Source organism: Nerophis ophidion, linkage group LG07 (assembly GCF_033978795.1).
Source record: "Nerophis ophidion isolate RoL-2023_Sa linkage group LG07, RoL_Noph_v1.0, whole genome shotgun sequence".
NCBI lineage: Eukaryota > Metazoa > Chordata > Actinopteri > Syngnathiformes > Syngnathidae > Nerophis > Nerophis ophidion.
In genome coordinates this window covers 15622719-15634797 of record NC_084617.1, presented here as the reverse complement: position 1 = coordinate 15634797, position 12079 = coordinate 15622719, and the positions used below count along the sequence as shown (strand labels likewise).

At 41.8% G+C, this 12079-nt stretch overlaps 1 protein-coding gene across 8 annotated transcripts in view; it reads right to left on the bottom strand.

The window, feature by feature from the left end:
- The window catches only part of LOC133555939 (disintegrin and metalloproteinase domain-containing protein 11-like), a 108155-nt gene that overhangs the window by 17478 nt on the left and 78598 nt on the right, over positions 1-12079 (bottom strand). For 5 of the 8 annotated variants that reach the window (XM_061905421.1, XM_061905425.1, XM_061905423.1 and 2 more), the window contains one exon: positions 672-689. The exons of 1 other annotated variant lie outside the window; for it this stretch is intronic. In XM_061905421.1, coding sequence (XP_061761405.1) covers positions 672-689 — 18 coding nt within the window. Of the gene's footprint in view, positions 1-671; positions 690-4776; positions 5455-12079 lie in introns of those variants that run through there. 2 more of the 8 variants (XM_061905426.1, XM_061905427.1) reach the window with 2 other exon arrangements.

Here is a 12079-nt window from a genome sequence, read left to right as displayed (position 1 = left end):
TATATGGCGGAAGGATCTGTGTGGTAAGGTAGTTTTTGGACGCAAGGTGTCATGGGTAATGGCTGTCAGGTGCGGTGGAATCGAGCCACACAGTTTTTTGACCTCACTCATACTTATTCTCATTCATACTTTTTCTAACTCGTACTGCGACAAACTCTTTATTTTGTCATTCATTTCTTCCCACAACGTGACTGTTTTATGTTTTGAATTGTTAAGATCACAAGTAAACCATACAAACGAAGACGAACGTCTGGAGTTTTGTTTTGTTGTTGCCGCAGCAAGCGGAGTGAATGTGATAGTAGAGCGTCAAGCTTAAGGCTACTTTAGGAATCTACACTGATTTTATACCCAATCATGGCACCCGCCTGTTCCCAATTAGCCTGCACACCTGTGGGATGTTCCAAATAAGTGTTTGATGAGCATTCCTCAACTTTATCAGTATTTATTGCCACATTTGCTGGCATCAAATTCTAAAGTTAATGATTATTTGCAAAAGAAAAAATGTTTATCAGTTTGAACATCAAATATGTTGTCTTTGTAGCATATTCAACTGAATAATGGGTTGAAAATGATTTGCAAATCATTGTATTTTGTTTTTATTTTTAACACAATTTCCCAACTCATATGGAAACGGGGTTTGTACAAATATACAGAAGTTGAAGAAGTCCTACCTTCCTCTCCGAATGTTTCTGCATCCATAAGCGTCCAGTGAGGAGAAAAGAGAAAAATGCGAAAAGACGCATTAAATCATCTGGAATCTTGCATGCAAAATACAAATAATAGAACACACAATTATTAGTAAGTAAAACAAGACACCTCCATGCTGGAGAATGCATTTAAACAAAAAAAAATATATAATATTTTCCATCAAGTAGTCATTAGTGTAAATGTGAAGTTGTGGTATTAAACTACATGAAACACTACATCTTTTCATCATCTACCAGTCCGAATACTTCCTGTGGAACCTCTAACGTCAAATACTACTTTGACGTTGTACAATTCAGAAATGTACATACACAAAAAAAAACACAAACTTTGCACTACAAACTGCGGTCACAAATAAAGTCAGCTCAGTTCTGAGAGTATCGGTATCGAACGTTACCTCCGTCTTACAGTGTTAACTACTTCTTACACTTTTATCACAGTTAGAAATGTGACACAAACGTGAGTCGTCATTTGTTATTAAAGTTAGGACTGCGGTGGTCAAATTTTTTGTATACTTTTTTTTTTTTTTTAACTTATGTTATTTTTACATCTTCGAAATGTGGGCAAAAATGTGTTGCATGAGTCACCATTTATTAATAAACCTAAGAATGCTGTGGTTAACTTAGTTTTACACTTGTATGACAGCTAAACATATTTTTAAAATACCTTAAATAAGTGGTAGTTTATCAATAAAGATAAGAAGATTGTGGTTAACTTCTTTTTATATTTGTATAACAACTAATAAACTTTAAAAATGACTTTATTTAGTGGTAGTTTATCATTACAAATAGGAATATTGTGGTTTTCTTCTTTTTACACCTGTATAACTAACAATTAAAACAATGAATTTAATTAGCAGTAGTTTATCAATAAAAATAGGAATGTTGTAGTTATCTTCTTTTTACACTTGTATAACAAACAATTAAAAAAATGAATTTAATCAGCAGTAGTTTATAATTAAAAATAGGAATATTGTGGTTATCTTAGGGCTTCACGGTGGCAGAGGGGTTAGTGCGTCTGCCTCACAATACGAAGTTCCTGCAGTCCTGGGTTCAAATCCAGGCTCGGGAACTTTCTGTGTGGAGTTTGCATGTTCTCCCCGTGAATGCGTGGGTTCCCTCCGGGTACTCCGGCTTCCTCCCACTTCCAAAGACACGCACCTGGGGATAAGTTGATTGGCAACACTAAATTGGCCCTAGTGTGTGAATGTGAGTGTGAATGTTGTCTATCTGTGTTGGCCCTGCGATGAGGTGGCGACTTGTCCAGGGTGTACCCCGCCTTCCGCCCGATTGTAGCTGAGATAGGCGCCAGCGATCCCAAAAGGGAATAAGCGGTAGAAAAATAGATGGATGGATATCTTATTTTTACACTTGTATAACAAACAATTAAAACAATTAATTTAATTAGCAGTAGTTTATCATTAAAAATAGGAATATTGTGGTTATCTTATTTTTACACTTGTATAACTAACAATTTAAAAAATGAATTTAATTAGCAGTAGTTTATCAATAAAAATAGGAATATTGTGGTTATCTTCTTTTAACACTTGTATAACAAACAATTAAAAAAATAATTTAATTAGTAGTAGTTTATTAATAAAAATAGGAACATTGTGGTTATCTTATTTTTACACTTGTATAACTAACAATTAAAAAAAGCATCTGTTCAGTTGGGAACGCCTCGGGATCTGGATGAAGTGGCCGGGGAGAGGACAGTCTGGGCTTCTTTACTTAGGCTGCTGCCCCCGCAACCCGAACTTGGATAAGTGGAAACAGATGGATGGAATTTAATTAGTGGTAGTTTATCAATAAAAGTAAGAATTGTGTAGAAAACTTTTTTTTTACACTTGTATAACAGCTAATAATATATATTAGGACTTTAATCAGTGGTAGTTTATCATTAAAGATGAGAAAATTGTGGTTAACTTCTTTTTTACACTTGTATAATAGCTAATAATCTTTAAACCATGACTTTAATAAGTGGTAGTTTGTTATTAATGGTACAAATATTGTGGTTTCGCTATTTTACACTTGTATAACAGCTAATCTTTAAAAAAATACTTTAAATGGTGGTAGTTTATCATTGAAGATAATAATACAGTAGTAAACTTCTTTTTACGCTTGAAACACAGCTCAGAATATTTAAAAATGATTTCAATTAGTAGTTGTTTAACATTGAAGATAAGAATATTGTAGTGAACTTATTTTTACACTTGTATATCAGTTAATAATTTTTAAAAATTATTTCAATTAGTAATAGTTTATCATTGAAGATAAGAATATTGTAGTAAACTTCTTTTTACACTTGTGTAACAGCTAAGAATATTTAAAAAAGACTTTAATTACTGGTAGTTTATCATTAAAGATACTATTGTGGTCAACATATTTTTACACTTGCAAAACAGTCAACAATTTGTAAAAAAAATAATTTAAATTCGTAGTAGTTTATCTTTAATATAAGCATATTGTGGTAAACTTATTTTTACACTTGTATAACAGTTAAAAATATTTTAATGACTTTAAGTAGCAGTAGTCTATCATTAAAGATAACAACATTGTAGTTAACATCTTTTTACACTTGTTTAGTCTTTAAAACATTACTTTAATTAGTAGTAGTTTATACATAAAAAAAGAATATTGTGGTTAACATCTTTTTACACTTGCATAACAGTAATAATCTGGAAAAAATAATTTCAATTAGTAGTAGTTTATCATTAACGATATGAATAGTGTAGTAAACTTCTTTTTACATTTGTATAACAGTTAAAAAATATTTTTTAAATGATTTTAATTAGTAGCAGTTTATCCATAAAATAAGAATATTGTGGTTAACATTTTTTTACACTTGCATAACAGCAATAATCTGGAAAAATTAATTTCATTTAGTAGTAGTTTATCATTAACAATAAGAATAGTGTAGTAAACTTCTTTTTACACTTGTATAACAGTTAAACATATTTTTTAAATGACTTTAATTAGCAGCAGTTTATCATTAAAGATAACAACATTGTGGTTAATATCTTTTAACACTTGGATAACAGTAATAATCTGTAAAAAATCATTTCAATTAGTAGTAGTTTATTATTAACGATAAAAATAGTGTAGTAAACTTCTTTTTACACTTGTATAACAGTTAAAAATATTTTTTAAATGACTTTAATTAGTAGTAGATTATCCATAAAATAAGAATATTGTGGTTAATATCTTTTTACACTTGTACAACCGCTAATAATCTTTAAAACATTACTTTAATTAGTAGCATTTTGTCCATAAAATAAGAATATTGTGGTTAACATCTTTTTACACTTGTACAACCGCTAATAATCTTTAAAATATTACTTTAATTAGTAGCAGTTTATCCATAAAATAAGAATATTGTGGTTAACATCTTTTTACACTTGCATAACAGTAATAATCTGTAAAAAATAATCTCAATTAGTAGTAGTTTATCATTAACAATAAGAATAGTGTAGTAAACTTCTTTTTACACTTGTATAACAGTTAAAAATATTTTTAAAATGACTTTAATTAGCAGTAGTTTATCATTAAATATAACAATATTGTGGTTACTGCGATGAGGTGGCGACTTGTCCAGGGTGTATGCCGCCTTCCGCCCGATTGTAGCTGAAATAGGCACCAGCGCCCCCCGCTATCCCAAAGGGAATAAGCGGTAGCAAATGGATGGATGGAATATTGTGGTTAAAATCTTTTTACACTTGTACAACCGCTAATAATCTTTAAAACATTACTTTAATTAGTAGAAGTTTATCCATAAAATAAGAATATTGTGGTTAATATCTTTTTACACTGGTATGATCGTTTGGACCCAGACTTAAACAAGTTGAAAAACTTATTCGGCTGTTACCATTTAGTGGTCAATTGTACAGAGTATGTACTGAACTGTGCAATCTACTAATAAAAGTATCAATCAATCAATCAAAAAAAAGAATGTAAAAAAAATAAAAATGTCTTGCACAAGTTAATATTGCTGTTGTTATCTTCTTTTTTTCCATTTGCGTAACAGTTAATTGTTCATTTGTGTGACAGTTAGGGATGTTACAATTACCTTTAAACATTGTCTGTACTTTTGTGACCGTTTTATCATGTATTTGGTTTATTTCCATTATTTCTTATGCCGCAGAAAAAATGTCATCTTGTGATGAAACGGTAGGTTGATTTGCTTGCGTTCGGCTTTAGAGGTTCCACTGTGTTAGCAGTCCCAGCAAGACATGCAGCGCAGCAGCTAGACCGTGGGTGGCGCTGTGGGGCCCCGAAACCAACCTAATAGGCGGCTCATGCACACATGCACAGACACTTACCCCTGATCCTAAAATAACTCCAATCATGACAATTTTTTCTTTTTTTAATTCTTTTTTTTTAATATAAAAACAAACATCTGTTTTTAACCAATTTAGAGTGCCAAGAGACGGCCGGAAAGGGGAGGAGCTTCTGTTGTGGTCCCTAACAGACTATAAAAAACTTGCACGGGCTATGATGGAGTGGGTTTATATGCAGGATGAAGACTTGCATGGCGAAGCAATGCCATAAATAGAACCCCACAAACAACAAGGTTGATTCAACGAGTGGGGGGGAAAGGGGCAGGGCTTGTTAAGGTGGGCGGGAGCAGACAGGAAGACAAATGCATGCCAGAACTCTTACTTAAATCCCCATCCTGTTCCCCCTAGGACTATAGCTGCCAGGAGAATAGCACCTGCGATGGACCCTATTATGATATTGGTGCCACTCGGACCTGTGCAGAGGAAGGAGCGGGGGGGGGGCAGAAACATAACAACACCACTATAGCAAATTAAAAAAAAAAACACAGGAGGCCTTCATCAACACTGCAAGTCAACTAGAGAGAGATGAAGGGGAAGAGGAGAAGGTCAAAAAATTTAAAGGCCTACTGAAATGAGATTTTCTTATTTAAACGGGGATAGCAGGTCCATTCTATGTGTCATACTTGATCATTTTGCGATATTGCCATATTTTTGCTGAAAGGATTTAGTAGAGAACATCCACGATAAAGTTCGCAACTTTTGGTGCTAATAAAAAAGTTTTGCCTGTACCGGAAGTAGCAGACGATATGCGCGTGGCGTCACTGGTTGTAGGGCTCCTCACATCCCCACATTGTTTATAATCATGGCCACCAGCAGCTAGAGCGATTTGGACTGAGAAAGCGACAATTTACCCATTAATTTGAGCGAGGATGAAATATTCGTGGATGAGGATAGTGAGAATGAAGGACTAGAGAAAGAAAAAAAAAAGGCGAGGGCAATGAAGTGAAGTGAATTATATTTATTTAGCGCTTTTTCACTAGTGACTCAAAGCGCTTTACATAGTGAAACCCAATATCTAAGTTACATTTAAACCAGTGTGGGTGGCACTGGGAGCAGGTGGGTAAAGTCGCTTGCCCAAGGACACAACGGCAGTGACTAAGGTGGTGTAAGCGGAGATCGAACCTGCAACCCTAAAGTTGCTGGCACGGCCGCTCTACCAACCGAGCCATACCGCCCCAGTGAGAGCGATTCAGATGTAGGTAAGACACCATCCATCCATCCATCCATCATCTTCCGCTTATCCGAGGTCGGGTCGCGGGGGCAGCAGCCTAAGCAGGGAAGCCCAGACTTCCCTATCTCCAGCCACTTCGTCTAGCTCTTCCCGGGGGATCCCGAGGCGTTCCCAGGCCAGCCGGGAGACATAGTCTTCCCAACGTGTCCTGGGTCTTCCCCGTGGCCTCCTACCAGCTGGACGTGCCCTAAACACATCCCTAGGGAGGCGTTCGGGTGGCATCCTGACCAGATGCCCGAACCACTTCATCTGGCTCCGCTCGATGTGGAGGAGCAGCGGCTTTACGTTGAGCTCCTCCCGGATGGCAGAGCTTCTCACCCTATCTCTAAGGGAGAGCCCCGCCACCCGGCGGAGGAAACTCATTTCGGCCGCTTGTACCCGTGATCTTATCCTTTCGGTCATGACCCAAAGCTCATGACCATAGGTGAGGATGGGAACGTAGATCGACCGGTAAATTGAGAGCTTTGCCTTCCGGCTCAGCTCCTTCTTCACCACAACGGATCAATACAACGTCCGCATTACTGAAGACGCCGCAGCGATCCGCCTGTCGATCTCACGATCCACTCTTCCCTCACTCGTGAACAAGACTCCTAGGTACTTGAACTCCTCCACTTGGGGCAGGGTCTCCTCCCCAACCCGGAGATGTCACTCCGCCCTTTTCCGGGCGAGAACCATGGACTCGGACTTGGAGGTGCTGATTCTCATTCCGGTCGCTTCACACTCGGCTGCGAACCGATCCAGTGAGAGCTGAAGATCCCGGCCAGATGAAGCCATCAGGACTACATCATCTGCAAAAAGCAGAGACCTAATCCCGTGGCCACCAAACCGGAACCCCTCAACGCCTTGGCTGCGCCTAGAAATTCTGTCCATAAAAGTTATGAACAGAATCGGTGACAAAGGACAGCCTTGGCGGAGTCCAACCCTCACTGGAAACGTGTCCGACTTACTGCCAGCAATGCGGACCAAGCTCTGACACTGATCATACAGGGAGCGGACTGCCACAATAAGACAGTCCGATACCCCATACTCTCTGAGCACTCCCCACAGGACTTCCCGAGGGACACGGTCGAATGCCTTCTCCAAGTCCACAAAGCACATGTAGACTGGTTGGGCAAACTCCCATGCACCCTCAAGAACCCTGCCGAGAGTATAGAGCTGGTCCACAGTTCCACGACCAGGACGAAAACCACACTGTTCCTCCTGAATCCGAGGTTCGACTATCCGGCGAAGCCTCCTCTCCAGTACACCTGAATAAACCTTACCGGGAAGGCTGAGGAGTGTGATCCCACAATAGTTGGAACACACCCTCCGGTCCCCCTTCTTAAAGAGAGGGACCACCACCCCGGTCTGCCAATCCAGAGGTACCGCCCCCGATGTCCACGCGATGCTGCAGAGTCTTGTCAACCAAGACAGCCCCACAGCATCCAGGGCCTTAAGGAACTCCGGGCGGGTCTCATCCACCCCCGGGGCCTTGCCGCCGAGGAGCTTTTTAACTACCTCAGCGACCTCAGCCCCAGAAATAGGAGAGTCCACTACAGATTCCCCAGGCACCGCTTCCTCAAAGAAAGACGTGTTGGTGGGATTGAGGAGGTCTTTGAAGTATTCCCTCCACCGATCCACAACATCCGCAGTCGAAGTCAGCAGAACACCATTCGCACCATACACGGTGTTGATAGTGTACTGCTTCGCCTTCCTGAGGCGCCGTATGGTGGTCCAGAATCGCTTCGAAGCCGTCCGGAAGTCGTTTTCCATGGCTTCCCCGAACTCTTCCCATGTCCGAGTTTTTGCCACCGCGACCGCTAAAGCTTCACACCGCTTGGCCCGTCGGTACCTGTCCACTGCCTCCGGAGTCCTATGAGCCAAAAGAACCCGATAGGACTCCTTCTTCAGCTTGACGGCATCCCTCACTGCTGGTGTCCACCAACGGGTTCTGGGATTACCGCCACGACAGGCACCAACAACCTTGCGGCCACAGCTCCAATCAGCCGCCTCGACAATAGAGGTTCGGAACATGGTCCACTCGGACTCAATGTCCCGCACCTTCCTCGTGACATGTTCAAAGTTCTCCCGGAGGTGTGAATTGAAACTCTCTCTGACAGGAGACTCTGCCAGACGTTCCCAGCAGACCCTCACAATGCGCTTGGGCCTGCCAGGTCTGTCCGGCATCCTCCCCCACCATCGCAGCCAACTCACCACCAGATGGTGATCGGTAGAAAGCTCCGCCCCTCTCTTCACCCGAGTGTCCAAAACATAAGGCCGCAAATCCGATGACACAACTACAAAGTCGATCATGGAACTGCGGCCTAGGGTGTCCTGGTGCCAAGTGCACATATGGACACCCTTATGTTTGAACATGGTGTTTGTTATGGACAATCCGTGACGAGCACAAAAGTCCAATAACAAAACACCACTCAGGTTTAGATCCGGGCGACCATTCTTCCCAATCACGCCTCTCCAGGTTTCACTGTCGTTGCCAACATGAGCGTTGAAGTCCCCCAGTAGGACAAGGGAATCACCCGGAGGAGCACTTTCCAGTACTCCCTCGAGTGTACCCAGGAAGGGTGGGTATTCTGAACTGCTGTTTGGTGCGTAAGCACAAACAACAGTCAGGACCCGTCCCCCCACCCGAAGGCGAAGGGAAGCTACCCTCTCGTCCACTGGGTTGAACTCAAACGTGCAGGATTTGAGCCGGGGGGCAACGAGAATTGCCACCCCAGCCCGTAGCCTCTCACTGCCGGCAACGCCAGAGTGGAAGAGGGTCCAGTCCCTCTCGAGAGAAGTGGTTCCAGAGCCCTTGCTGTGCGTCGAGGTGAGTCCGACTATATCCAGCCGGAACTTCTCTACCTCGCGCACTAGTTCAGGCTCCTTCCCCCCCAGTGAGGTGACGTTCCACGTCCCAAGAGCTAGCTTCTGTAGCCGAGGATCGGACCGCCAAGTGCCCTGCCTTCGGCTGCTGCCCAGCTCACAATGCACCCAACCTCTATGGCCCCTCCTATGAGTGGTGAGCCCATTGGAGGGATCACCCACGTTGCCTCTTCGGGCTGTGCCCGGCCGGGCCCCATGGGGACAGGCCCGACCACCAGGCGCTCGCCATCGTGCCCCAAATCCGGGCCTGGCTCCAGAGCGGGGCCCCGGTGACCCACGTCCGGGCAAGGGAAATCTGGGTTCATTTTGTTGTAATTCCATAGAAGTCTTTGAGCTGCTCTTTGTCTGATCACTCACCTAGGACCTGTTTGTCTTGGGAAACCCTACCAGGGGGCATGAAAGCCCCCAGACAACATAGCTCCTAGGATCATTGGGACACGCAAACTCCTCTACCACGGTAAGGTAGCAGCTCAGAGAGGAGGAGGTAAGACACATTTACTAGGATATTTCTGGAAAATCCCTTATCTGCTTGTGTTACTTGTGTTTTAGTGAGATTATACGGTTCCTGAAAGTCGGAGGGGTGTGGCCAAGGGTGTGGTGACCGCCAGTGTCTCCGGTGGGAGGAGGTAATAGTCCACAGCTGCAGGAGGACGCAAACTCCGCTCATATCTACGGTAAGAGCCGACTTATTTCCGGTTGACATGTAGTCGGGATCCATGTTCGCTTGACCGCTCTGATCCATAGTAAAGTTTAACCTTCGGGAATTTTAAACAAGGAAAAACCGGCTGTGTTTGTGTGGCTAAAGGCTAAAAGCTTCCCACCTCCATCTTTCTACTTTGACTTCTCCAATATTAATTGAACAAATCGCAAAATATTTAGCAACACAGATGTCCAGAATACTGTGTAATTATGCGATTAAAGCAGACTACTTATAGCTTGGATCGGGCTGGAAAAAAATGTCCGCTACACCCGGTGACGTCAAATTGCAATTTAGTAAACTAAAAAGGCCGTATTGGCATGTGTTGCAATGTTAATATTTCATCATTGATATATAAACTATCAGACTGCGTGGTCGGTAGTAGTGGGTTTCAGTAGGCCTTTAAAAAAAAAAAGTAAAGAGAGAAGACAATATGACACAACATTAGGTACACTTGCACAATCTAATACAACAACAGTGAACCCTCAGTTTTTGCCAACACCCAGCAGCCACAATAATTGATGACGTTAATCTGTAAATTGAATGATGAGGATGTTACTGGATACTTTCCAAGACGTTTCTGCCTTGGAGACTTTGTACGTGTAAGTAATATGCAAGTATAATTATTTAATACTTGTTTACATTGACAAATGTGCTGTTTACACTGTAGTATTGTTCAATAGAAGGGAACTTATTACGTAGGCCTAGCTTATGTGCTATTGTGTGCTGAGCTGCTGTGTAGCTGCTATCTCTAATTAGCATATAGCTTGCTATGTTTACCTTTTGATTAAAATAGCAGAAATATAGTAACCTTGTGTGCTTATTGGAGGACATTTAGATGAAAACTAGCTTGAATCTGATACAAATTTTTTGATTTTTTTTGCTGATATCAGACCAACATCTAATATCAGTATTAAACTGCTAGAGTTTACCTTTTTATTGTAGTTTTCAGTGGTGTGGGACTGCACTTCCATCATACTGAGATCACTCCGAAAAATTGGCTCTAAATATTACGAGCTAAAAATCATAACCTCTCTCAGTTCAGTTTTACACCACGGCAAACTACCATAACACTCAAACGGTTCAATCAAAACACACTCTTAGGGATTATTTGAATTTATACCCGGGCCGTTTTTTTCCCTGAAAAGATTTGAACATCCATCCATCCATTTCCTACCGCTTATTCCCTTTTGGGGTCGCGGGGGGCGCTGGCGCCTATCTCAGCTACAATCGGGCGGAAGGCTGGGTACACCCTGGACAAGTCGCCACCTCATCGCAGGGCCAACACAGATAGACAGACAACATTCACACTCCCATTCACACACTAGGGCCAATTTAGTGTTGCCAATCAACTTATCCCCAGGTGCATGTTTTTGGAAGTGGGAGGAAGCCGGAGTACCCGGAGGGAACCCACGCATTCACGGGGAGAACATGCAAACTCCACACAGAAAGATCCCGAGCCTGGATTTGAACCCAGGACTGCAGGACCTTCGTATTGTGAGGCAGACGCACTAACCCTTCTGCCACCGTGAAGCCCAAGATTTGAACAAAAAAATAATTTATTTAACTGCACCTGGGGATAGATCTATTAGCAACACTAAATTGGCCCTAGGGTGTGAATGTGAGTGTGAATGTTGTCTGTCTATCTGTGTTGGCCCTGCGATGAGGTATCGACTTGTCCAGGGTGTACCCCGCATTCCGCCCGAATGCAGCTGAGATAGGCTCCAGCAACCCCCCGCGAGCCCATAAGGGACAAGCAGTAGAAAATGAATGTATGAATAGACTGATTATGTTTTTCTAAAAATTGTAGTTTGCAGTAGTGCAGGGTATCATTGCATCATGCTGAGGTGTTCTTAATATGTTGATGGAGCCAAAAAAAACAACTATATCTGTTGTCAAACTACCATCATAAACAAATTGTTAAATCCAAACTGACTATAGTTTTATTCCATCTCTGCTTAGGCTGCTGCCCCAGCGACCTGACCTCGGATAACCAGAAGAAAATGGATGAAGGACCACATTATATTTATAAGTAAGCAGTCTTTTTTTTTTAGTTCTTCCTTGTCATGCTTCAGAGATGGGGTGTCCAAAGTGTGACCCAGGGTCCATAATTTTGTAACGGCCTGCCGCACATGAAAAAATACAAGTACACAAAAACACATTAAAAGTGTAATAAAAGAGCAAATAACTGTTACAAGCCGAAATGTTGACACAAAAACCTAAGGAGGCACAATTCATTTTTTTC